This window comes from Oncorhynchus mykiss, chromosome 28 (assembly GCF_057628025.1).
Source record: "Oncorhynchus mykiss isolate SJ-2025 chromosome 28, ASM5762802v1, whole genome shotgun sequence".
Lineage (NCBI taxonomy): Eukaryota > Metazoa > Chordata > Actinopteri > Salmoniformes > Salmonidae > Oncorhynchus > Oncorhynchus mykiss.
Genome location: NC_143049.1, coordinates 40430115 through 40457500, shown reverse-complemented (window position 1 = coordinate 40457500; position 27386 = coordinate 40430115). Strand labels below are relative to the sequence as shown.

Below are 27386 nucleotides of genomic sequence, written 5' to 3'. Positions count from 1 at the left end.
GTAGGGTTAAGGTTAGGGTAGGGTTAATGTTAGGGTAGGGTTAAGGTTAGGGTAGGGGTAAGGTTAGGGTAGGGGTTATGGTAAGGGTAGGGGTTAGGGTTAAGTTTAGGGTAGGGTTAAGGTTAGGGTAGGGGTTATGGTAAGGGTAGGGGTTAGGGTTAAGTTTAGGGTAGGGTTAAGGTTAGGGTAGGGGTTATGGTAAGGGTAGGGGTTAGGGTTAAGTTTAGGTTAGGGTTAAGGTTAGGGTAGGGGTTATGGTAAGGGTAGGGGTTAGGGTTGGGGTAGGGTAGGGTTAAGGTTAGGGGTTAAGGTTAGGGTAAGGGTTATGGTAGGGGTTAAGGTTAGGGTAGGGTTAGGAGTTAAGGTTAGGGTTAGGGTAGGGTATGGGGTTAAGGATAGGGTAAGGGTTATGGTAAGAGTAGGGGTTAGGGTTAGGGTAGGGTTAGGAGTTAAGGTTAGGGTAGGGTAGGGGTTAAGGTTAGTGTAAGGGTAGGGTAGGGGTTAAGGATAGGGTAAGGGTTATGGTAAGGGTAGGGGTTAGGGTTAGGGTAAGGGTCATGGTAAGGGTAGGGGTTAAGGTTAGGGTAGGGTTAGGAGTTAAGGTTAGGGTAGGGTAGGGTTAAGGTTAGAGTTAGGTTAGGGGTTAAGGTTAGGTTAGGGGTTAAGGTAAGGGTTAGGGTAGGGATTAAGGTTAGGGTAGATGCGTCCCCAAAGAGCCTAGATATCACAAACTATTCATTCATACTCACACTCATAATTTTGTCCCCAAAACACCAGTCCTTTCTCTAGTGGTGAACACAGTGAAATCTCGCTATTGAAATCTCGCTATCCCCCCTGTTAGATTAATTAGCAAACAGTATTCACTGCATTAGCATCCAATCATACTCTGACTAACCGTTAACAAAGTGAACCATGAGACCCAAACCATAAGTTCTGATCTCCAAAGAAGGAACTACAGTTAGAGTATTTGTTCTGTGCAGAAGGAGTGAGTGCTGGGTTCTAGCGGTAAATTAAGGACTAACCCAGCATGCTAATTAAAGACAGCGTTTGATTCATGTGTGTGTGTGTGTGTGTGTGTGTGTATGATTCACGCTGTTGTATTAATTATAATTAGGTGTTAGTAATTAAAATGTGTAGAACAGTCTTTGTTAAAGTATGGTTCTCGACATGTCAGAGTAAATTTACAATTATTTAATGAATTACTAGAATTGATTTGGCTGAGTACAACAGTGCTCTCTCTACTTGGCAGAGTGTGTGTGTGTGTATGTGTGTGTGCGTGTGTGTGTGTGTGTGTGTGTGTGTGTGTGTGCCATCCTACCTGACAGGTGCCCCTCGGCTCTGTGCAGGTTTCAGCAGGACAGTCACTGTGCTGTCTGTCTGGTTCAGAGATGTCTCCTGGTCATAAGCTGGCATGGAGGGAGCTGAAAGGACAACATGAACATCAGTCTCCTGGGATTACGGCCTAGGTGTCTAGGAGCTAGGTGTCTAGGAGAAAGGTACCTCGGAGCTAGGTGTCTAGGGGCTAGGTGTCTAGTTGTCTAGGGGCTAGGTGTCTAGGGGCCAGGTGTCTAGGGGCTAGGAACCTAAGAGCTAGGTGTCTAGGTGCTAGGTGTCTAGGAGCTAGGTGTCTAGGGACTAGGTGTCTAGGGACAAGGTGTCTAGGAGCTAGGTGTCTAGGGGCTAGGTGTCTAGGGACTAGGTGTCTAGGTGCTAAGAGGCTTGGAGCTAGGTCTCTAGGGGATAGATGTCTAGGTGTCTAGGAGCTAAGTGTCTAGGAGCTAGGTGTCTGGGAGCTAGGTCTCTATGGACTAGGTGTCTAGGTGTCTAGGAGCTAGGTGTCTAGGAGCTAGGTGTCTAGGTGTCTAGGAGCTAGGTGTCTAGGAGCTAAGTGTCTAGGGACTAGGTCTCTAGGGGATAGGTGTCTAGGACTCTAGGGGCTAGGTGTCTTGGGCTAGGTGTCTAGGTGTCTAGGGACTAGGTGTCTAGGGGCTAGGTGTCTAGGGGCTAGGTGTCAAGGAGGAAGGTGTCTAGGGACTAGGTGTCTAGGTGTCTAGGAGCTAGGTGTCTAGGGACTAGGTGTCTAGGAGCTAGGTGTCTAGGAGCTAGGTGTCTAGGAGCTAGGTGTCTAGGGAATAGGTGTCTAGGTGTCTAGGAGCTAGGTGTCTAGGAGCTAGGTGTCTAGGAGCTTAGGTGTCTAGGAGATAAGTGTTTAGGGACTAGGTCTCTAGGGGATAGGTGTCTAGGTCTCTAGGGTATAGGTGTCTAGGGGCTAGGTGTCTAGGTCTCTAGGTGTCTAGGAGCTAGGTGTCTAGGGACTAGGTCTCTAGGGGATAGGTGTCTAGGGGCTTGGTGTCTAGGTGTCTCGGGACTAAGTGTCTAGGTCTCTAGGTGTCTAGGAGCTAGGTGTCTAGGGACTAGGTGTCTAGGGACTAGGTGTCTAGGTGTCTAGGAGCTAGGTGTCTAGGGACTAGGTTTCTAGGAGTCTAGGGACTAGGTGTCTAGGAGCTAGGTGTCTAGGGACTAGGTGTCTAGGGACTAGGTGTCTAGGAGCTAGGTGTCTAGGGACTAGGTGTCTAGGTGTCTAGGGAATAGGTGTCTAGGAGCAAGGTGTCTAGGTGTCTAGGAGCTAGGGACTAGATATCTAGGGACTAGGTGTCTAGGGGATAGGTGTCTAGGAGCTAGGTGTCTAGGGACTAGGTGTATAGGAGCTAGGTGTCTAGGAACTAGGTGTTTAGGGACTAGATGTCTAGAAGCTAGGTGTCTAGGAGCTAGGTGTCTAGGGACTAGGTGTATAGGAGCTAGGTGTCTAGGAACTAGGTGTTTAGGGACTAGATGTCTAGAAGCTAGGTGTTTAGGGACTAGATGTCTAGAAGCTAGGTGTTTAGGGACTAGATGTCTAGAAGCTAGGTGTTTAGGGACTAGATGTCTAGAAGCTAGGTGTTTAGGGACTAGATGTCTAGAAGCTAGGTGTTTAGGGACTAGATGTCTAGAAGCTAGGTGTTTAGGGACTAGATGTCTAGAAGCTAGGTGTTTAGGGACTAGATGTCTAGAAGCTAGGTGTTTCAGGAGCTAGGTGTCTAGGGACTAGATGTCTAGAAGCTAGGTGTTTCAGGAACTAGGTGTTTAGGGACTAGATGTCTAGAAGCTAGGTGTTTCAGGAACTAGGTGTTTAGGGACTAGATGTCTAGAAGCTAGGTGTTTCAGGAGCTAGGTGTCTAGGGACTAGGAGCTAGGTGTCTAGGGACTAGGTGTCTAGGAGTCTAGGGACTAGGTGTTTCAGGAGCTAGGTGTCTAGGGACTAGGAGCTAGGGACTGACCTGATATCTTGGTGGTGGAGGAGCTAGGTGTCTAGGGACTAGGTGTCTAGGAGTCTAGGGACTAGGTGTTTAGGAGCTAGGTGTCTAGGGACTAGGTGTCTAGGAGTCTAGGGACTAGGTGTTTAGGAGCTAGGTGTCTAGGGACTAGGAGCTAGGGACTGACCTGATATCTTGGTGGTGAACTGTGTGATGACTGATGGACCATATCCCTTGGTGGTGGAGGCTCGGAGGGTGAATGAGTACGTGGATCCTGGGTACAGCCCCAGGAAGATGTGGCTGGTCTCATTGCTGTGTTTCAGGACCTTCCCACTCTGGTTGGACAGATCCAGCTCTGGGTCAAAGGAACTCACTGTCTTGTAGGAGATCTGGAGACATACCGACAGACAGACAAGATAGACAGACCGACAGAGACACAGACAGACATACAGACAGACAGACCGACAGAGACACAGACCGACAGAGACAAATAGACAGGGGGAATATGATAGTTATTTTGGTCTGTTTCTATACCTCGACAGTGTACTGTATATGCACATGGAGAGACTGCAATCTGCTTGTAGAAGATCTGTGGACAATGAGATTGGCATTGTCACCTTTAAAAAAAAAAACTATTTACCTTTATCTTACTAGGCAAGTCAGTTAAGAACAAATTCTTATTTACAATGACGGACTTAGGAACAGGGGCAGACCGACAGATTTTCACCTTCGATTTTGTTACCTTTTGGTTACTAGTCCAACGCTCTAACCACGAGGCTACTCTGCCATCCCAAACTGTTCTAAAGACAGTGTCAACTACACAAGCAATCTTGTCAAGAGGTTTGAACCTTGTGGACAAGGTGTAAAAATATACATGTCATATAATTTACATTGCAAAGGGTAGCAAGACAGAACCTGTTGTTTATTTATCCAGTATCATCACGTTTACTTCCTGTAGTCTGGTTGTTTATCCAGTATCATCACCGTTTAGTTCCTGTAGTCTAGTTGTTTATCTAGTATCATCACCGTTTACTTCCTGTAGTCTAGTTGTTTATCCAGTATCATCGCCGTTTACTTCCTGTAGTCTAGTTGTTTATCCAGTATCATCGCCGTTTACTTCCTGTAGTCTAGTTGTTTATCCAGTTTCATCACCGTTTACTTCCTGTAGTCTAGTTGTTTATCTAGTATCATCACCGTTTACTTCCTGTAGTTTAGTTGTTTATCCAGTATCATCACCGTTTACTTCCTGTAGTCTAGTTGTTTATCCAGTATCATCACCGTTTACTTCCTGTAGTCTAGTTGTTTATCCAGTATCATCACTGTTTACTTCCTGTAGTCTAGTTGTTTATCTAGTATAATCACCGTTTACTTCCTGTAGTCTAGTTGTTTATCTAGTATCATCACCGTTTACTTCCTGTAGTCTAGTTGTTTATCTAGTATCATCACCGTTTACTTCCTGTAGTCTAGTTGTTTATCCAGTATCATCACCGTTTACTTCCTGTAGTCTAGTTGTTTATCTAGTATCATCACTGTTTACTTCCTGTAGTCTAGTTGTTTATCCAGTTTCATCACCGTTTACTTCCTGTAGTCTAGTTGTTTATCTAGTATCATCACCGTTTACTTCCTGTAGTCTAGTTGTTTATCTAGTATCATCACCGTTTACTTCCTGTAGTCTAGTTGTTTATCTAGTACCATCACTGTTTACTTCCTGTAGTCTAGTTGTTTATCTAATATCATCACCGTTTACTTCCTGTAGTCTAGTTGTTTATCCAGTATCATCACTGTTTACTTCCTGTAGTCTAGTTGTTTATCTAGTATCATCACCGTTTACTTCCTGTAGTCTAGTTGTTTATCTAGTATCATCGCCGTTTACTTCCTGTAGTCTAGTTGTTTATCCAGTATCATCACCGTTTACTTCCTGTAGTCTAGTTGTTTATCCAGTATCATCACCGTTTACTTCCTGTAGTCTAGTTGGTTAACTAGTACCATCACCGTTTACTTCCTGTAGTCTAGTTGTTTATCCAGTATCATCGCCGTTTACTTCCTGTAGTCTAGTTGTTTATCCATAATCATCACCGTTTACTTCCTGTAGTCTAGTTGTTTATCTAGTATCATCACCGTTTACTTCCTGTAGTCTAGTTGTTTATCTAGTATCATCACTGTTTACTTCCTGTAGTCTAGTTGTTTATCCAGTTTCATCACCGTTTACTTCCTGTAGTCTAGTTGTTTATCTAGTATCATCACCGTTTACTTCCTGTAGTCTAGTTGTTTATCTAGTATCATCACCGTTTACTTCCTGTAGTCTAGTTGTTTATCTAGTACCATCACCGTTTACTTCCTGTAGTCTAGTTGTTTATCTAATATCATCACCGTTTACTTCCTGTAGTCTAGTTGTTTATCCAGTATCATCACTGTTTACTTCCTGTAGTCTAGTTGTTTATCTAGTATCATCACCGTTTACTTCCTGTAGTCTAGTTGTTTATCTAGTATCATCGCCGTTTACTTCCTGTAGTCTAGTTGTTTATCCAGTATCATCACCGTTTACTTCCTGTAGTCTAGTTGTTTATCCAGTATCATCACCGTTTACTTCCTGTAGTCTAGTTGGTTAACTAGTACCATCACCGTTTACTTCCTGTAGTCTAGTTGTTTATCCAGTATCATCGCCGTTTACTTCCTGTAGTCTAGTTGTTTATCCAGTATCATCGCCGTTTACTTCCTGTAGTCTAGTTGTTTATCCAGTTTCATCACCGTTTACTTCCTGTAGTCTAGTTGTTTATCTAGTATCATCACCGTTTACTTCCTGTAGTTTAGTTGTTTATCCAGTATCATCACCATTTACTTCCTGTAGTCTAGTTGTTTATCCAGTATCATCACCGTTTACTTCCTGTAGTCTAGTTGTTTATCCAGTATCATCACTGTTTACTTCCTGTAGTCTAGTTGTTTATCTAGTATAATCACCGTTTACTTCCTGTAGTCTAGTTGTTTATCTAGTATCATCACCGTTTACTTCCTGTAGTCTAGTTGTTTATCTAGTATCATCACCGTTTACTTCCTGTAGTCTAGTTGTTTATCCAGTATCATCACCGTTTACTTCCTGTAGTCTAGTTGTTTATCTAGTATCATCACTGTTTACTTCCTGTAGTCTAGTTGTTTATCCAGTTTCATCACCGTTTACTTCCTGTAGTCTAGTTGTTTATCTAGTATCATCACCGTTTACTTCCTGTAGTCTAGTTGTTTATCTAGTATCATCACCGTTTACTTCCTGTAGTCTAGTTGTTTATCTAGTACCATCACCGTTTACTTCCTGTAGTCTAGTTGTTTATCTAATATCATCACCGTTTACTTCCTGTAGTCTAGTTGTTTATCCAGTATCATCACTGTTTACTTCCTGTAGTCTAGTTGTTTATCTAGTATCATCACCGTTTACTTCCTGTAGTCTAGTTGTTTATCTAGTATCATCGCCGTTTACTTCCTGTAGTCTAGTTGTTTATCCAGTATCATCACCGTTTACTTCCTGTAGTCTAGTTGTTTATCCAGTATCATCACCGTTTACTTCCTGTAGTCTAGTTGGTTAACTAGTACCATCACCGTTTACATTCTGTAGTCTAGTTGTTTATCCAGTTTCATCACCGTTTACTTCCTGTAGTCTAGTTGTTTATCTAGTATCATCACCGTTTACTTCCTGTAGTTTAGTTGTTTATCCAGTATCATCACCATTTACTTCCTGTAGTCTAGTTGTTTATCCAGTATCATCACCGTTTACTTCCTGTAGTCTAGTTGTTTATCCAGTATCATCACTGTTTACTTCCTGTAGTCTAGTTGTTTATCTAGTATAATCACCGTTTACTTCCTGTAGTCTAGTTGTTTATCTAGTATCATCACCGTTTACTTCCTGTAGTCTAGTTGTTTATCTAGTATCATCACCGTTTACTTCCTGTAGTCTAGTTGTTTATCCAGTATCATCACCGTTTACTTCCTGTAGTCTAGTTGTTTATCTAGTATCATCACTGTTTACTTCCTGTAGTCTAGTTGTTTATCCAGTTTCATCACCGTTTACTTCCTGTAGTCTAGTTGTTTATCTAGTATCATCACCGTTTACTTCCTGTAGTCTAGTTGTTTATCTAGTATCATCACCGTTTACTTCCTGTAGTCTAGTTGTTTATCTAGTACCATCACCGTTTACTTCCTGTAGTCTAGTTGTTTATCTAATATCATCACCGTTTACTTCCTGTAGTCTAGTTGTTTATCCAGTATCATCACTGTTTACTTCCTGTAGTCTAGTTGTTTATCTAGTATCATCACCGTTTACTTCCTGTAGTCTAGTTGTTTATCTAGTATCATCGCCGTTTACTTCCTGTAGTCTAGTTGTTTATCCAGTATCATCACCGTTTACTTCCTGTAGTCTAGTTGTTTATCCAGTATCATCACCGTTTACTTCCTGTAGTCTAGTTGGTTAACTAGTACCATCACCGTTTACATTCTGTAGTCTAGTTGTTTATCCAGTATCATCGCCGTTTACTTCCTGTAGTCTAGTTGTTTATCCATAATCATCACCGTTTACTTCCTGTAGTCTAGTTGTTTATCTAGTATCATCACCGTTTACTTCCTGTAGTCTAGTTGTTTATCTAGTATCATCACTGTTTACTTCCTGTAGTCTAGTTGTTTATCCAGTTTCATCACCGTTTACTTCCTGTAGTCTAGTTGTTTATCTAGTATCATCACCGTTTACTTCCTGTAGTCTAGTTGTTTATCTAGTATCATCACCGTTTACTTCCTGTAGTCTAGTTGTTTATCTAGTACCATCACCGTTTACTTCCTGTAGTCTAGTTGTTTATCTAATATCATCACCGTTTACTTCCTGTAGTCTAGTTGTTTATCCAGTATCATCACTGTTTACTTCCTGTAGTCTAGTTGTTTATCTAGTATCATCACCGTTTACTTCCTGTAGTCTAGTTGTTTATCTAGTATCATCGCCGTTTACTTCCTGTAGTCTAGTTGTTTATCCAGTATCATCACCGTTTACTTCCTGTAGTCTAGTTGTTTATCCAGTATCATCACCGTTTACTTCCTGTAGTCTAGTTGGTTAACTAGTACCATCACCGTTTACTTCCTGTAGTCTAGTTGTTTATCCAGTATCATCGCCGTTTACTTCCTGTAGTCTAGTTGTTTATCCATAATCATCACCGTTTACTTCCTGTAGTCTAGTTGTTTATCTAGTATCATCACCGTTTACTTCCTGTAGTCTAGTTGTTTATCTAGTATCATCACTGTTTACTTCCTGTAGTCTAGTTGTTTATCCAGTATCATCGCCGTTTACTTCCTGTAGTCTAGTTGTTTATCCATAATCATCACCGTTTACTTCCTGTAGTCTAGTTGTTTATCTAGTATCATCACCGTTTACTTCCTGTAGTCTAGTTGTTTATCTAGTATCATCACTGTTTACTTCCTGTAGTCTAGTTGTTTATCCAGTTTCATCACCGTTTACTTCCTGTAGTCTAGTTGTTTATCTAGTATCATCACCGTTTACTTCCTGTAGTCTAGTTGTTTATCTAGTATCATCACCGTTTACTTCCTGTAGTCTAGTTGTTTATCTAGTACCATCACCGTTTACTTCCTGTAGTCTAGTTGTTTATCTAATATCATCACCGTTTACTTCCTGTAGTCTAGTTGTTTATCCAGTATCATCACTGTTTACTTCCTGTAGTCTAGTTGTTTATCTAGTATCATCACCGTTTACTTCCTGTAGTCTAGTTGTTTATCTAGTATCATCGCCGTTTACTTCCTGTAGTCTAGTTGTTTATCCAGTATCATCACCGTTTACTTCCTGTAGTCTAGTTGTTTATCCAGTATCATCACCGTTTACTTCCTGTAGTCTAGTTGGTTAACTAGTACCATCACCGTTTACTTCCTGTAGTCTAGTTGTTTATCCAGTATCATCGCCGTTTACTTCCTGTAGTTTAGTTGTTTATCCAGTATCATCACCGTTTACTTCCTGTAGTCTATTTTGTTTATCCAGTATCATCACCGTTTACTTCCTGTAGTCTAGTTGTTTATCCAGTATCATCACCGTTTACTTCCTGTAGTCTAGTTGTTTATCTAGTATCATCACCATTTACTTCCTGTAGTCTAGTTTTTTTATCCAGTATCATCGCCGTTTACTTCCTGTAGTCTAGTTGTTTATCCAGTATCATAATGTATAAAAGCCCACTTTAAGACACCACTCCTGCTTCCTCCCCATAGTAGAAAAACATTCATTATAATTCCAATTTCAATTCACAAAGGATCAGTTTGGAGTGCTGCATAATTTGTGTCCATCAAGTTTCTGAAATGCTTGGAGGCTTCTTCTCATTTTGTCTTTGTCTGCGTGTGGAATGAGTCTGGCTTGTGTGTGTGTGTGTGTGTGTGTGTGTGTGTGTGTGTGTATGTGTGTGTGTGTGTGTTATTTGGTCTTTGTCTGGTGGAATGAGTCTGCTGTGATGCCAAATCCTATAAAATAGAGAGAAGAGAGAGAGATAGATAGAGTGGAGAAGAGAGAGGAGAGAGTGGAGAGAGAGAGAGAGAGAGAGAGAGAGAGGAGAGAGAGAGAAGAGAGAGGAGAGAGGAGAGAGAGAGAGAGAGAGAGAGAGAGAGAGAGAGAGAGAGAGAGAGAGAGAGAGAGAGAGAGAGAGAGAGAGAGAGAGAGAGAGAGAGAGATTAAAATGACACTGACGTGACGACAGAAGGGAAGGAAACCAGAAAGTGATTAATTGTGCACATGACTGCTTATACTGTTTCCTAGCTGGGAAAATGTAAATTGAGCTTTTGTTAGGGTGCTGGACATTAACTCATGTCTGTGTTGATTGGACAAGTAAATGATACAGAATGAGAAGCTTTATAATTATGTTCTATACAGTATTGCAGTTATTATAGTGATAGCAGTGATTGCTCATGCTTGCTTTGTCAATACTATAGGCTGCTACAGATGTTGGACCTTCATTTGAGCCAGTTTGCTACTGCAGAAATAATATTCCTGCAGCAACAGGAAATTAGCTAAATTATTATGTGGATTATAATTAATGGCCTTTTTTGGTGGGGTTGATACATTTTTCTTAAGGGAAAACCAAGTCTGAAATTTCAAAGTGAAAATACACTACACGTTTTACATTTCCTGAATTGCAGGAAAGTTCTCCTGCAACAGGGTGATCAAATTAGGATCCTACACCTGTACATTTTTACCATAGATATTTCGGGATGGTATTACATAAATACGGGTAATATGATGAGTTGAACAGTTGATTGACAGGTGTAGGACTGTAGAAAGATAAACTTTCCTCTAGTGTGGATGCTCACAAATGTTGTATAGTTATATAGCCTACAGTTATCATTAAAGTTATATAGCCTATAGTTATCATTAAATATATATAGTTAGCATTATAGTTATATAGCCTATAGTTAGCATTATAGTTATATAGCCTATAGTTAGCATTATAGTTATATAGCCTACAGTTATCATTAAAGTTATATAACCTATAGTTATCAGTATAGTTATATAGCCTACAGTTATCATTAAAGTTATATAGCCTATAGTTATCATTAAATATATATAGTTAGCATTATAGTTATATAGCCTATAGTTAGCATTATAGTTATATAGCCTACAGTTATCATTAAAGTTATATAGCCTATAGTTATCATTAAATATATATAGTTAGCATTATAGTTATATAGCCTATAGTTAGCATTATAGTTATATAGCCTACAGTTATCATTAAAGTTATATAGCCTATAGTTATCAGTATAGTTATATAGACTATAGTTATCATTAAAGTTATAAAGCCTATAGTTATCATTATCGTTATGTAGCCTAGAGTTATCATTATAGTTTATCATTAAAGTCATATAGCCTAAAGTTATATAGCCTATAGTTATTATTATAGCTATATAGCCTATAGTTAGCATTATAGCTATATAGCCTGTAGTTATCGCTATAGGTATATAGCATATAGTTATCGTTATAGGTATATAGCCTATAGTTGTCTTAAATATATATAGCCTATAGTTAGCATTATAGCTATATAGCCTACAGTTAGCATCATAGCTATATAGCACTTTAGTTATCACTATAGGTATATAGCCTACAGTTATAGTTATAGGTACATAGCCTATAGTTATCACGGAAGTTATATAACCTATAGTTAGAATTATAGTTATATAGCCTATAGTTAGCATTACAGTTATATATACTATAGTTATCATTATAGTTATATAGCCTACAGTTATCATTAAAGTTATATAGCCTTTGGTTAGCATTATAGCTATATAGCATATAGTTATCATTATAGCTATATAGCCTATAGTTAGCATCAAAGTAATATAGCATATAGTTAGCATTATAGTTATATAGACTATAGTTATCATTAAAGTTATATAGCCTATAGTTATCATTATAAAGTTGAAGTCGGAAGTTTACATACGCCTTAGCCAAATGCATTTAAACTCAGTTTTTCACAATTCCTGACATTTAATCCCAGTAAAAATTCCCTATCTTAGGTCAGTTAGGATCACCACTTTATTTTAAGAATGTGAAATGTCAGAATAATAGTAGATAGAATGATTTATTTCAGCTTTGAATTCTTTCAACACATTCCCACTGGGTCAGAAGTTTACATACACTCAATTAGCATTTGGTAGCATTGCCTTTAAATTCTTTAACTTGGGTCAAATGTTTCGGGTAGCCTTCCACAAGCTTCCCACAATAAGTTGGGTGAATTTTGGCCCATTCCTCCTGACAGAGCTGGTGTAACTTAGTCACGTTTGCAGGCCTCCTTGCTCGCACACGCTTTTTCAGTTCTGACCACACATTTTCTATCGGTTTGAGGGCTTTGTGATGGCCACTCCAATACCTTGAGTTTGTTGTCCTTAAGCCATTTTGCCACAACTTTGGAAGTTTTCTTGGGGTCATTGTACATTTGGAAGACCCATTTGCAAGCATGCTTTAACTTCCCGATTGATGTCTTGAGATGTTGCTTCAATATACCCACATAATTTTCCCTTCTCATGATGCCATCTATTTTGTGAAGTGCACCAGTCCCTCCTGCAGAAAAGCACCCCCACAACATGATGCTGCCACCCCCGTGTTTCACAGTCGGGATGGTATTCTTCGGCTTGCAAGCCTCCCCCTTTTTCCTCCAAACATAACGATGGTCATTATGGCCAATCAGTTCTATTTTTGATTAATCAGACCAGAGGACATTTCTAAAAAAGTATGATCTTTGTCCCCATGTGCAGTTGCAAACCGTAGTCTGGCTTTTTTATGGCGGTTTTGGAGCAGAGGGCTTCTTCCTTGATGAGCGGCCTTTCAGGTTATGTCGATATAGGACTCGTTTTACTGTGGATATACAGTGCCTTGCGAAAGTATTCGGCCCCCTTGAACTTTGCGACCTTTTGCCACATTTCAGGCTTCAAACATAAAGATATAAAACTGTATTTTTTTGTGAAGAATCAACAACAAGTGGGACACAATCATGAAGTGGAACGACATTTATTGGATATTTCAAACTTTTTTAACAAATCCAAAACTGAAAAATTAGGCGTGCAAAATTATTCAGCCCCCTTAAGTTAATACTTTGTAGCGCCACCTTTTGCTGCGATTACAGCTGTAAGTCGCTTGGGGTATGTCTCTATCAGTTTAGCATATCGAGAGACTGAACTTTTTTCCCATTCCTCCTTGCAAAACAGCTCGAGCTCAGTGAGGTTGGATGGAGAGCATTTGTGAACAGCAGTTTTCAGTTCTTTCCACAGATTCTCGATTGGATTCAGGTCTGGACTTTGACTTGGCCATTCTAACACCTGGATATGTTTATTTTTGAACCATTCCATTGTAGATTTTGCTTTATGTTTTGGATCATTGTCTTGTTGGAAGACAAATCTCCGTCCCAGTCTCAGGTCTTTTGCAGACTCCATCAGGTTTTCTTCCAGAATGGTCCTGTATTTGGCTCCATCCATCTTCCCATCAATTTTAACCATCTTCCCTGTCCCTGCTGAAGAAAAGCAGGCCCAAACCATGATGCTGCCACCACCATGTTTGACAGTGGGGATGGTGTGTTCAGTGTGATGAGCTGTGTTGCTTTTACGCCAAACATAACGTTTTGCATTGTTGCCAAAAAGTTCAATTTTGGTTTCATCTGACCAGAGCACCTTCTTCCACATGTTTGGTGTGTCTCCCAGGTGGCTTGTGGCAAACTTTAAACAACACTTTTCATGGATATCTTTAAGAAATGGCTTTCTTCTTGCCACTCTTCCATAAAGGCCAGATTTGTGCAATATATGACTGATTGTTGTCCTATGGACAGAGTCTCCCACCTCAGCTGTAGATCTCTGCAGTTCATCCAGAGTGATCATGGGCCTCTTGGCTGCATCTCTGATCAGTCTTCTCCTTGTATGAGCTGAAAGTTTAGAGGGACGGCCAGGTCTTGGTAGATTTGCAGTGGTCTGATACTCCTTCCATTTCAATATTATCGCTTGCACAGTGCTCCTTGGGATGTTTAAAGCTGCCTGTTGTGTTCCTTGTTCTTCATGATGCTCTCTGCGCTTTTAAAGGACCTCTGAGACTATCACAGTGCAGGTGCATTTATACGGAGACTTGATTACACACAGGTGGATTGTATTTATCATCATTAGTCATTTAGGTCAACATTGGATCATTCAGAGATCCTCACTGAACTTCTGGAGAGAGTTTGCTGCACTGAAAGTAAAGGGGCTGAATAATTATGCACGCCCAATTTTTCAGTTTTTGATTTGTTAAAAAAGTTTGAAATATCCAATAAATGTCGTTCCACTTCATGATTGTGTCCCACTTGTTGTTGATTCTTCACAAAAAAATACAGTTTTATATCTTTATGTTTGAAGCCTGAAATGTGGCAAAAAATGTGGTCGCAAAGTTCAAGGGGGCCGAATACTTTCGCAAGGCACTGATATATAGACATAGTTAACCTATAGTATGGACATGATATATAGACATAGTTAACCTATAATATGGACATGATATATAGAGAGTTAACCTATAGTATGGACATGATATATCGACAGAGATAAATCTTCTTCGGGATCGGTGTCCCTAACACGGGACGGTTGAGCTAACGTAGGCTAATGCGATTAGCATGAGGTTGTAAGTAAACAATAACATTTTCCAGGACATAGACATGTCTGACATGGGCAGAAAGCTTAAGTTCTTGTTAATCTAACTGCACTGTCCAATTTACAGTAGCTGTTACAGTGAAATAATACCATGCTATTGTTTCATGACAAGTTATTAATAAATAAATTAGGCACATTCGGGCAGCCTTGAAACAAAATGTTTAACAGAAATACAATGGTTCATTGGATCAGTCTAAAACTTTTTTCATGAGGGACATGAGGGAAAACAAGACACCTGTTTGTTTCACATCAATAATTTGCCGTCATCTAAAACAAATTAAATCAATCAATCCGTCTTTTCACCTCGTACTGAGTGATGATTCCGTAGGTCTGGGCTGGTTCTCTCCATTTCAGGATCATCTTCTCTTCATAAGCACTGCCCTGGATGGACTCCAGAGGAACCGCTCCAGGTACTGAGGGGGACAGGACCAGAACAAACACATGAGAAACACCTCCCTCCTTAGAGGCACTCCCCTGGAACGAGCAGGGATGGGCAACTTTGATGGGGGGGGGGGGGGGGGGGGGTTGGGGACACCAAAAAATCAGTGAGCAGTGGCTTGTGGCTCTGCATACCCACATCCAATTTTATAACTCATTTTATGCAATTCTTTTCATTTTGCCATTGGGTAGAGATAAATTGTTTGCAGTAATTCGACCATGCTTACTAAAAGTTTACGTAGCTGGCAACTCGACTAATTGACCAATCGCGAAGAATTTCGTTGACATGGGCTAATTGAGTGACTGCTGTTGCACAACCACATTTTGACATCACACCGTGTGCCTCTATAATTCCAACTCTCAACAGGCCTGCCAGTTTCCCGCATAAGGCTGCGTTTTTCAGAAGCAGTCCGAATTCCGATTCACTAGTTCTTTCCACTAATTGCGATGTAATTTAAAGCATTACGATGACTGTACCAGTCGCATCGGTATTTCCCAAACAAGCACGTAGAGAGAACGTTCTCCAAGTGCGTCGGTACACCATCTCACGTGACACAGACGTCATTTCAACGTCTACTTTTGAGTTGTCAACTAACGTGAATGCAACGTGAAATCAACGAAACATTTCACCATGTTATTGGATTTAAGTTTTTTTTTTTATTATGAAAAAAAAAACGAAATTCTATTCCCCGAGACTTTAGTTAGTTCTTTTGATAATACCTGTATTCCTGGGACTAGTCAGTCTTTAGACAGGTCTAGTCAGTGTTTAGACAGGTCTAGTCAGTCTTTAGACAGTTCTAGTCAGTCTTTAGACAGGTCTAGTCGGTCTTTAGACAGGTCTAGTCGGTCTTTAGACAGGTCTAGTCGGTCTTTAGACAGGTCTAGTCGGTCTTTAGACAGGTCTAGTCAGTCTTTACACAGGTCTAGTCAGTCTTTAGACATGTCTAGTCGGTCTTTAGACAGGTGTAGTCGGTCTTTAGACAGGTCTAGTCGGTATTTAGACAGGTCTAGTAGGTCTTTAGACAGGTCTAGTCGGTCTTTAGACAGGTTTAGTCAATCTTTAGACAGGTCTAGTCAGTCTTTAGACAGGTCTAGTCGGTCTTTAGACAGGTCTAGTCGGTCTTTAGACTATTAGTCTTTAGACAGGTCTAGTCAGTCTTTAGACAGGTCTAGTCAGTCTTTCGGCAGGTCTAGTCAATCTTTAGACAGGTCTAGTCTGTCTTTAGACAGGTCTAGTCAGTCTTTAGACAGGTCTAGTCCGTCTTTAGACAGGTCTAGTCAGTCTTTAGACAGGTCTAGTCCGTCTTTAGACTCTAGTCAGTCTTTCGACAGGTCTAGTCAGTCTTTCGACAGGTCTAGTCAGTCTTTTGACAGGTCTAGTCGGTCTTTAGACAGGTCTAGTCAGTCTTTAGACAGGTCTAGTCGGTCTTTAGACAGGTCTAGTCAGTCTTTAGACTGACATGTAATGGACCACTGGAGTAATGCATAGACATCCAGTCACTGTGCTAACGCAAATTAGCATTGGCTCGCGAAACCACCTAACTTCGTTTATACTGGACACAGAGACATAAAAATGGTATCCACAAGTTCATCTGACTCTGGGGAAGTAGATACAGGGCCTCATTGTCAACATCCTGAAGTATCCCTTTAAGATTCATCAATAATTTATATTTTAGTACATGATATTCGGCCTGCAGCTAAACCTCAGAATAAAACTTGATTGCACTGTCCCTGTTTTGTCTGTAGCTCCATGTCTGGTCTCTTTCTGACCCCCACTCTGGGTTCTTTAACACATTTTATACACCTTCATATAACCCTGTCATAAGCATGTTATAACCATTCTGAGGTATTTATACACCTTCATATAACCCTGTCATAAGCATGTTATAACCATTCTGAGGTATTTATACACCTTCATATAACCCTGTCATAAGCATGTTATAACCATTCTAAGGTGTTATAACACTCACCATCTTCATCCGTCTGCAGCTCCATCTCTGGGCTCTCTTTGACCCCCTCCGGGTTCTTGAGGACCAGTTTGACTGACAGGTTGGTGTAGGGGGTCAGGTTGTGGATGGTGTGCTGGGGGTCGCGACCCAGGGTGTCGTAACACACCTCCTCCCGGGTCTCGTCCTTCCCCGCCACTTCGGATCGGTACTGCACCGTCAGGTTGTAGCTATGGCAACGCGTGACGTTGTAGCCGAAAGGCTCCCAGCGAACAGTGACTTGTTTTGATTGGACGTCAACGACTTCTAGATTACTGGGACCGTGGATTGGCTCTGTGGGGGAGATGGAATATATAAATATATATAAACGATAGATAAGAATGTGGATCTCATTAGGAATATGTGTGTGTGTGTGTGTGTGTGTGTGTGTGCGTGTGATTATCCTAAGCAAATTGTTTATATTACATGGGATCTGTGGTGGAAGAAAAAAAACATGTTCGTTTGAACGTAACCTTTGTTCTAACAAGCAAAGCCTCTATCATCCCTCCAGACCTACCGGTGACAGTCTCTCTGTATGGGACATATCATCCCTTTCCTATTTCTGGGTATTTCTCTATCTTTGCTCTTTTTCCCCCATCTCCCTTTCTTTCTCTCTTTTGTTCTCGCTCTCTTCCCCTCCCTCTCATCTCTACCCTCCTTTCTCTCATCTCCCTCCTCTTCTCCTCCTACTGTCCCTCTCCCTCTCCCCTCTCCCCTACAGGAGGCGAGCAGACTAGCAGCGAGAGCTCAAGGTAATGGGATCCATTTCCCTTCCATGTTGAAGTTTCAGTCCATTTCTCCAACATTTTACCACCTATTAGCTGGTGCCAGGGCTCAATTGATCCTCCTCCAGGAGACACCAACAGTTCCTAGGGAGAAGACTGGATGAGAGGAGACTAGGGAGAGGGCCGGAGGGGAGGAGACTAGGGAGAGGAGACTAGGGAGAGGACTGGAGGAGAGGAGACTAGGGAGAGGACCGGAGGAGAGGAGACTAGGGAGAGGACCGGAGGAGAGGAGACTAGGGAGAGGACTGGAGGAGAGGAGACTAGGGAGAGGACCGGAGGAGAGAAGACTAGGGAGAGGACTGGAGGAGAGGAGACTAGGGAGAGGACCGGAGGAGAGGAGACTAGGGAGAGGACCGGAGGAGAGGAGACTAGGGAGAGGACTGGAGGAGAGGAGACTAGGGAGAGGACCGGAGGAGAGAAGACTAGGGAGAGGACTGGAGGAGAGGAGACTAGGGAGAGGACCGGAGGAGAGGAGACTAGGGAGAGGACTGGAGGACAGGAGACTAGGGAGAGGACTGGAGGAGAGGAGACTAGGGAGAGGACTGGAGGAGAGGAGACTAGGGAGAGGACCGGAGGAGAGGAGACTAGGGAGAGGACCGGAGGAGAGGAGACTAGGGAGAGGACTGGAGGAGAGGAGACTAGGGAGAGGACTGGAGGAGAGGAGAGTACTGGAGGAGAGGAGACTAGGGAGAGGACTGGAGGAGAGGAGACAAGGGAGAGGACTGGAGGAGAGGAGACTAGGGAGAGGACTGGAGGAGAGGAGACTAGGGAGAGGACTGGAGGAGAGGAGACTAGGGAGAGTACTGGAGGAGAGGAGACTAGGGAGAGTACTGGAGGAGAGGAGGCTAGGGAGAGTACTGGAGGAGAGGAGACTAGGGAGAGGACTGGAGGAGAGGAGACTAGGGAGAGGACTGGAGGACAGGAGACTAGGGAGAGGACTGGAGGAGGAGACTAGGGAGAGGACTGGAGGAGAGGAGACTAGGGAGAGGACTGGAGGAGAGGAGACTAGGGAGAGGACTGGAGGAGAGGACACTAGGGAGAGGACTGGAGGAGAGGAGACTAGGGAGAGGGGACTAGGGAGAGGACTAGAGGAGAGGAGACTAGGGAGAGGACTAGAGGAGAGAAGACTAGGGAGAGGACTGGAGGAGAGGAGACTAGGGAGAGGACTGGACTCTCTTATTCTGTTTCTAATCGGGACGCCACAAAAATGAAAACCAAGTATCAATGGAGCCACAAGAGCATACAAAATATGTGACGATTGCTATAAAATGTTCAAATCAACAGTGTTTGCTTTCAATTCAATTAGATTTGGCTGATGACCAAAATTGCAATGAAAATCCCCCAGTTGAAATAATTTTTAATCCTCATAAACCATCCAATAATCAAGCTATTACAATTAATCAGTGTGATGACTACAAGTGTTGGCAATGTACACAATAATCAATGGTTCTCGGGAAATTAGGTCACGGCAGAGAGAGAGAGAGCGAGAGAGAGAGAGAGAGAGAGAGAGAGAGAGAGAGAGAGAGAGAGAGAGAGAGAGAGGGAGAGAGGTAAAGATACAAAGAGGCAAGACAGGCTGCTGTTAAATGAAAGATGGAACAACACTTTGAGAGAAGAGAAGAGGTGTGATCTCTCCATCTCTCCTGTGCTTTAATAGAGAAGTTGAAAGGAGTGGTGAAGGTAGAGAAATATAAAGGGAACAGAGGAGACAAAGATAAGCAGACCCGTCAGCTGATTGAAGACAGAGGAGGGGAGTGTGTGTGTGTGTGTGTGTGTGTGTGTGTGTGTGTGTGTGTGTGTGTGTCTATGAAGTAAGGACTCAGACTCCCAACTAATACATGGAAAGCACAGGAATGTATAACGTCAAAGGGCGAATGAGAATACTTCCTGGAAGGATGAAGCATCCCAACGTTCTAATCAACATCATAAAGGTTACTGGTTTTCTTCAACTCTGTAATATCTTGTTTTCAGTATCTTCTTGGTAAGCGTACATGACTTCTGAAAGCATAACAATATATCGTTCTGTACTATATAAATATGTAAATTATTTTGCAAACACAAATCTATAGGTTACGGGTATGTCCAATAAAATAAAATAAAATTGTATTTGTCACATGTGAAGAATACAACAGGTGTAGGTAGACCTCACAGTGAAATACTGAATACAACAGGTGTAGTAGACCTTACAGTGAAATGCTGAATACAACAGGTGTAGTAGACCTCACAGTGAAATGCTGAATACAACAGGTGTACTAGACCTCACAGTGAAATGCTGAATACAACAGGTGTAGGTAGACCTCACAGTGAAATGCTGAATACAACAGGTGTAGTAGACCTCACAGTGAAATGCTGAATACAACAGGTGTAGTAGACCTTACAGTGAAATGCTGAATACAACAGGTGTAGGTAGACCTTACAGTGAAATGCTGAATACAACAGGTGTAGTAGACCTTACAGTGAAATACTGAATACAACAGGTGTAGTAGACCTCACAGTGAAATGCTGAATACAACAGGTGTAGTAGACCTCACAGTGAAATGCTGAATACAACAGGTGTAGGTAGACCTTACAGTGAAATGCTGAATACAACAGGTGTAGTAGACCTCACAGTGAAATGCTGAATACAACAGGTGTAGTAGACCTTACAGTGAAATGCTGAATACAACAGGTGTAGTAGACCTTACCGTGAAATGCTGAATACAACAGGTGTAGTAGACCTCACAGTGAAATGCTGAATACAACAGGTGTAGTAGACCTCACAGTGAAATGCTGAATACAACAGGTGTAGTAGACCTCACAGTGAAATGCTGAATACAACAGGTGTAGTAGACCTTACAGTGAAATGCTGAATACAACAGGTGTAGTAGACCTTACAGTGAAATGCTGAATACAACAGGTGTAGTAGACCTCACAGTGAAATGCTGAATACAACAGGTTTAGGTAGACCTTACAGTGAAATGCTGAATACAACAGGTGTAGTAGACCTCACAGTGAAATGCTGAATACAACAGGTGTAGTAGACCTCACAGTGAAATGCTGAATACAACAGGTGTAGTAGACCTCACAGTGAAATGCTGAATACAACAGGTGTAGTAGACCTTACAGTGAAATGCTGAATACAACAGGTGTAGTAGACCTTACAGTGAAATGCTGAATACAACAGGTGTAGTAGACCTCACAGTGAAATGCTGAATACAACAGGTTTAGGTAGACCTTACAGTGAAATGCTGAATACAACAGGTGTAGTAGACCTTACAGTGAAATGCTGAATACAACAGGTGTAGTAGACCTCACAGTGAAATACTGAATACAACAGGTGTAGTAGACCTCACAGTGAAATACTGAATACAACAGGTGTAGTAGACCTTACAGTGAAATGCTGAATACAACAGGTGTAGTATACCTTACAGTGAAATGCTGAATACAACAGGTGTAGTAGATCTCACAGTGAAATGCTGAATACAACAGGTGTAGGTAGACCTCACAGTGAAATGCTGAATACAACAGGTGTAGTAGACCTCACAGTGAAATACTGAATACAACAGGTGTAGTAGACCTTACAGTGAAATGCTGAATACAACAGGTGTAGTAGACCTCACAGTGAAATGCTGAATACAGCAGGTGTAGTAGACCTTACAGTGAAATGCTGAATACAACAGGTGTAGTAGACCTTACAGTGAAATGCTTAATACAACAGGTGTAGTAGACCTTACAGTGAAATGCTGAATACAACAGGTGTAGTAGACCTCACAGTGAAATGCTGAATACAACAGGTGTAGTAGACCTCACAGTGAAATGCTGAATACAACAGGTGTAGTAGACCTTACAGTGAAATGCTGAATACAACAGGTGTAGTAGACCTCACAGTGAAATGCTGAATACAACAGGTGTAGGTAGACCTCACAGTGAAATGCTGAATACAACAGGTGTAGTAGACCTCACAGTGAAATACTGAATACAACAGGTGTAGTAGACCTCACAGTGAAATGCTGAATACAACAGGTGTAGTAGACCTCACAGTGAAATGCTGAATACAACAGGTGTAGTAGACCTTACAGTGAAATGTTGAATACAACAGGTGTAGTAGACCTTACAGTGAAATGCTGAATACAACAGGTGTAGTAGACCTCACAGTGAAATGCTGAATACAACAGGTGTAGGTAGACCTCACAGTGAAATACTGAATACAACAGGTGTAGGTAGACCTTACAGTGAAATGCTGAATACAACAGGTGTAGTAGACCTTACAGTGAAATGCTGAATACAACAGGTGTAGTAGACCTTACAGTGAAATGCTGAATACAACAGGTGTAGTAGACCTCACAGTGAAATGCTGAATACAACAGGTGTAGTAGACCTTACAGTGAAATGCTGAATACAACAGGTGTAGGTAGACCTCACAGTGAAATGCTGAATACAACAGGTGTAGTAGACCTCACAGTGAAATGCTGAATACAACAGGTGTAGGTAGACCTCACAGTGAAATACTGAATACAACAGGTGTAGGTAGACCTTACAGTGAAATGCTGAATACAACAGGTGTAGGTAGACCTCACAGTGAAATACTGAATACAACAGGTGTAGGTCGACCTCACAGTGAAATACTGAATACAACAGGTGTAGTAGACCTCACAGTGAAATGCTGAATACAACAGGTGTAGGTAGACCTCACAGTGAAATGCTGAATACAACAGGTGTAGGTAGACCTCACAGTGAAATGCTGAATACAACAGGTGTAGTAGATCTCACAGTGAAATGCTGAATACAACAGGTGTAGGTAGACCTCACAGTGAAATGCTGAATACAACAGGTGTAGGTAGACCTTACAGTGAAATGCTGAATACAACAGGTGTAGGTAGACCTCACAGTGAAATGCTGAATACAACAGGTGTAGGTAGACCTCACAGTGAAATGCTGAATACAACAGGTGTAGGTAGACCTCACAGTGAAATGCTGAATACAACAGGTGTAGGTAGACCTCACAGTGAAATGCTGAATACAACAGGTGTAGTAGACCTTACAGTGAAATGCTGAATACAACAGGTGTAGTAGACCTTACAGTGAAATGCTGAATACAACAGGTGTAGTAGACCTCACAGTGAAATGCTGAATACAACAGGTGTAGTAGACCTTACAGTGAAATGCTGAATACAACAGGTGTAGTAGACCTCACAGTGAAATGCTGACTTACAACAGGTGTAGTAGACCTTACAGTGAAATGCTGAATACAACAGGTGTAGTAGACCTTACAGTGAAATGCTGAATACAACAGGTGTAGGTAGACCTCACAGTGAAATGCTGAATACAACAGGTGTAGTAGACCTTACAGTGAAATGCTGAATACAACAGGTGTAGTAGACCTTACAGTGAAATGCTGACTTACAACAGGTGTAGTAGACCTTACAGTGAAATGCTGAATACAACAGGTGTAGTAGACCTTACAGTGAAATGCTGAATACAACAGGTGTAGTAGACCTCACAGTGAAATGCTGAATACAACAGGTGTAGTAGACCTTACAGTGAAATGCTGAATACAACAGGTGTAGTAGACCTCACAGTGAAATGCTGAATACAACAGGTGTAGTAGACCTTACAGTGAAATGCTGAATACAACAGGTGTAGGTAGACCTTACAGTGAAATGCTGAATACAACAGGTGTAGGTAGACCTCACAGTGAAATACTGAATACAACAGATGTAGGTAGACCTCACAGTGAAATGCTGACTTAACCAACAACGCAGTTCAAGAAATAGAGTTAAGTAAAAGATTTACAAAATAAACTGAAGTAAAAAATGAATACCAGGCGGTGATGCAACCAGTCAGGATGCTCTCGATGGTGCAGCTGTATATATTTTCTGAGGATCTGGGAACCCATGTCAAATCTCTTTCAGTCTCCTGAGAGGGAAAGGGCATTGTCGTGCCCTCTTCGTGACTGTCTCGGTGTGTTTGGACCATGATAGTTTGTTGGTGATGTGGACATCAAGGAACTTGAAGTTCACGACCCACCCCACTACAACCCGGTAACCCCGGTTCTCTTATAGAGGAGAGTAAAGGAAATCTTTGACTATGTACAGACTCAGTGAGCATAGCCTTGCTATTGAGAAAGGCTTATTTATTTTCCCTTTTGTACATTAACCATGTGTACATTGTTACAACACTGTATATATACAGTACATAATAATGACATTCGTAATGTCTTTATTGTTTTGAAACTTCTGTGAGTGTAATGTTTACTGTTAATTTTTATTGTTTATTTCACTTTATATATTATCTACCTCACTTGCTTTGGCAATGTTAACACGTTTCCCATGCCAATAAAGCCCCTTGAATTGAATAGTAACATTCGATTCCTCTCTGTCCAGAGTGGGGGATCAGAAGCATGTCTGACAACTATTAGGCCAATGTGTTTACGCCCAGAGGGACATTGTGGAACAGGCCGACAATGCTCATTTTCCTGCCATTGGTACAGATAGGCAGCAGCCCTGCCGTAACGTCCCTCCTCGACGACTTTGAGAGGAAGTCGCTACTCCCCTGGTAGTGGGTTCCCCAGCGACGGTAAAATCCGCACTTGAGTTTAGTCTGCCTGGCACATCTGTTGCTCTGAGAGACAACATATGTTCGCTGCTCGCTCCGTAACAAGATCGTTCTCGCAGTAGTGCCGGTGGAGAGATGGGTTTAAGTGAGGTCGCCCAACGCTGGAAGTCTTTCATGAGGAGGAGGCCAAGCGAGACTAACACAACTATGGAGTACCACAACTATGGAGTACCACAACTATGGAGTACCACTACCATGGAGTACCACAACTATGGAGTACCACAACTATGGAGTACCACAACCATGGAGTACCACAACTATGGAGTACCACAACTATGGAGTACCACAACCATGGAGTACCACAACTATGGAGTACCACAACTATGGAGTACCACAACCATGGAGTACCACAACTATGGAGTACCACAACTATGGAGTACCACAACCATCGAGTACCACAACCATGGAGTACCACAACTATGGAGTACCACAACCATGGAGTACCACAACTATGGACTACCACAACTATGGACTACCACAACTAACGACTACCACAACTATGGAGTACCACAACTATGGAGTACCACAACTATGGACTACCAAGCGAGACTAACACAACTATGGAGTACCACAACCATGGAGTACCACAACTATGGAGTACCACAACTATGGAGTACCACAACTATGGACTACCACAACTAACGACTACCACAACTAACGACTACCACAACTATGGAGTACCACAACTATGGAGTACCACAACTATGGACTACCACAACTAACGACTACCACAACTAACGACTACCACAACTAACGACTACCACAACTAACGACTACCACAACTATGGAGTACCACAACCATGGAGTACCACAACTATGGAGTACCACAACTATGGAGTACCACAACTATGGACTACCACAACTAACGACTACCACAACTAACGACTACCACAACTATGGAGTACCACAACTATGGAGTACCACATCTATGGACTACCACAACTATGGAGTACCACAACTATGGAGTACCACATCTATGGACTACCACAACTATGGAGGCCATGAGCCAAAGACACCTCAGACAAACATCTAGTATGTGACCGATGTTGCCAGGCGAAACACAGAGGCAGTGGCGAAAGCTGTCGCTCTCTCCACGACCAACAGACACCTCAGACAAACATCCAGTATGTGACCGATGTTGCCAGGCGAAACACAGAAAGCTGTCGCTCGCTCCTCAACGAGCAGGTTACAAAGACCAGAGACAATTCATCGATGTTCTGCTGAGTCGGTAAAGGCCAGTTTTATGGCACAATTTATCCTGAATCCCACAGCGAGCAGGTGCGACAACAGCTGGGCTGTGTGCTCTGTATATCAACCAGTTGATGTATGGGAGGGCAGCTTTGGTAATGAACGTCCATGGGGCCGGGGACAGACCGAATGGTGAGGTGAGATATCTGCAGTCTACGCCCTGTGTACAGGATAAACTCTGATGTGAAAATAAGCACACACGTACACACACACACACACACACGGACAAATAGGGCCCCTCTTCTTTAAGTCACTATGTTGTTTAGGAAAAGCAAAGGAGAGCCGTTCAGAAAATATACTTTAAAACCATCCAGAAAATATACTTTAAAACCCTCTATTTGCGGAACTATCTCTTGGCCGCACTGCAGTGGGGAATTGTTACACTGCAGGCCCAGAGAATGGAAGGGTTGCCAGGCACACAAATCAAATTAGACCACAAACTCTCAAAGAGACAAATGCACTAAAGTATGAATTTCAAGAAGCAGTGACTGGGTGGCTGGAAAGGAGAGGATGTGGCCCAAATTATATTCTATTCCCTATACAGTGCACTACTTTTGACCAGAGCCCTATGCCACCCTATTCCCTATACAGTGCACTACTTTAGACCAGAGCCCTATGGGGGTAGTGCACCACTTTTGACCAGAGCCCTATGCACTATAGTGCACTATATAGGGTGCACTTTTGGGATACAACCAAAGTCTCATTTCTGGAGGAGCGTTCATGGAGAATGTCACACTCATCCTTGCATTGGAGAGATAATGTCCACTGCTCCTCTCCTCTCCTCTCCTCTCCTCTCCTCTCCTCTCCTCTCCTCTCCTCTCCTCTCCTCCTCCTCTCTTCTCCTCTCCTCACCTTTCCTCCTCTCCTCACTTCCTCTCCTCACCTCTCTTCCTCTCTTCTCCTCTCCACACCTCTCTTTCTCCTCCTCTCCTCTCCTCTCTCGCTCTCCTCTCCTCTACTCACCTTTCTTCCTCTCCTCTCCTCCTCTATTCCTCTCATCTCTGCCTCTCCTCAATCCTCTTCCTCTCCTCCTCTTCTCTCCTCCTCTCTATCTTTCCTCATCTCCAGCCTTAGTCAACAGAGGGAGAGACCTTGGCATGAAGCTATGCTTGAACAAAAATTGGAAAATAAAACAAAGCTGATGAAGTAGGGAGGATAGTAATTGTTTAGGTTCATTAGGGTAAAAGAGAGAGCTGAAGAGAATATAATTTATATTGGTTCTACCAATTATATGCCAATGGCTTTAATGTGTATCTAGGGTTTCCTATTGGATCTACTACAAATGGGCCTAATGTAAAAAGTACAATGAATCGACCATGAGACTTGCTATTTGTCAAGACGTTGACAGTCACAGCTTCCTTAAACGAAACCACCAGCTGGCCCATCAAGCCCCGTGGACCGGTGCCCAATAACCACTCACCCATGACTCATAAAATGACCTCCACTGTTAACATCACGTGTCAAACTCGTTCCACGGTGGGCCGAGTGTCTGCGAGTTTTTCGCTCCTCCTTAGGTCACTAATTAGTAACGAATTCCCCTCACATGCTTGTCTAGGTCTTAATTGAAAGGGAAAAAAAAGTAAAACCCGAAGACACTTGGCCCTCGGTGGAATGAGTTCGACACCCACTGGTTTACATCAACAAGGAGTGTCATGTACTTCAGAGGCTGGTGAGGTTTGAAGAGCAGGTCAAACACCCACCTCCTTCCCCATCCTCCACACCAGCTTAACCTGAAATGAAGAGGCTGCATTGAACACACACACACACACACACACACACACACATTTATTTTACTATCCTTGTGGGGACCAAACAATTGATTCCCATTCAAAAATCTTATTTTCCTTAACTCTTAACCTAACCCTAAC

At 42.2% G+C, this 27386-nt stretch overlaps 1 protein-coding gene across 1 annotated transcript in view; it reads right to left on the bottom strand.

The window, feature by feature from the left end:
- LOC118944840 (receptor-type tyrosine-protein phosphatase mu) overlaps positions 1-27386 on the bottom strand; it is a 539275-nt gene that overhangs the window by 235572 nt on the left and 276317 nt on the right. The window contains exons 9-12 of the mRNA XM_090225625.1: positions 16877-17185; positions 14772-14881; positions 3481-3682; positions 1319-1421 (exon numbers count right to left, since the gene is read on the bottom strand). Of these exons, the coding sequence (XP_090081751.1) occupies positions 1319-1421; positions 3481-3682; positions 14772-14881; positions 16877-17185 (724 nt within the window). The remainder of the gene's footprint in view (positions 1-1318; positions 1422-3480; positions 3683-14771; positions 14882-16876; positions 17186-27386) is intronic.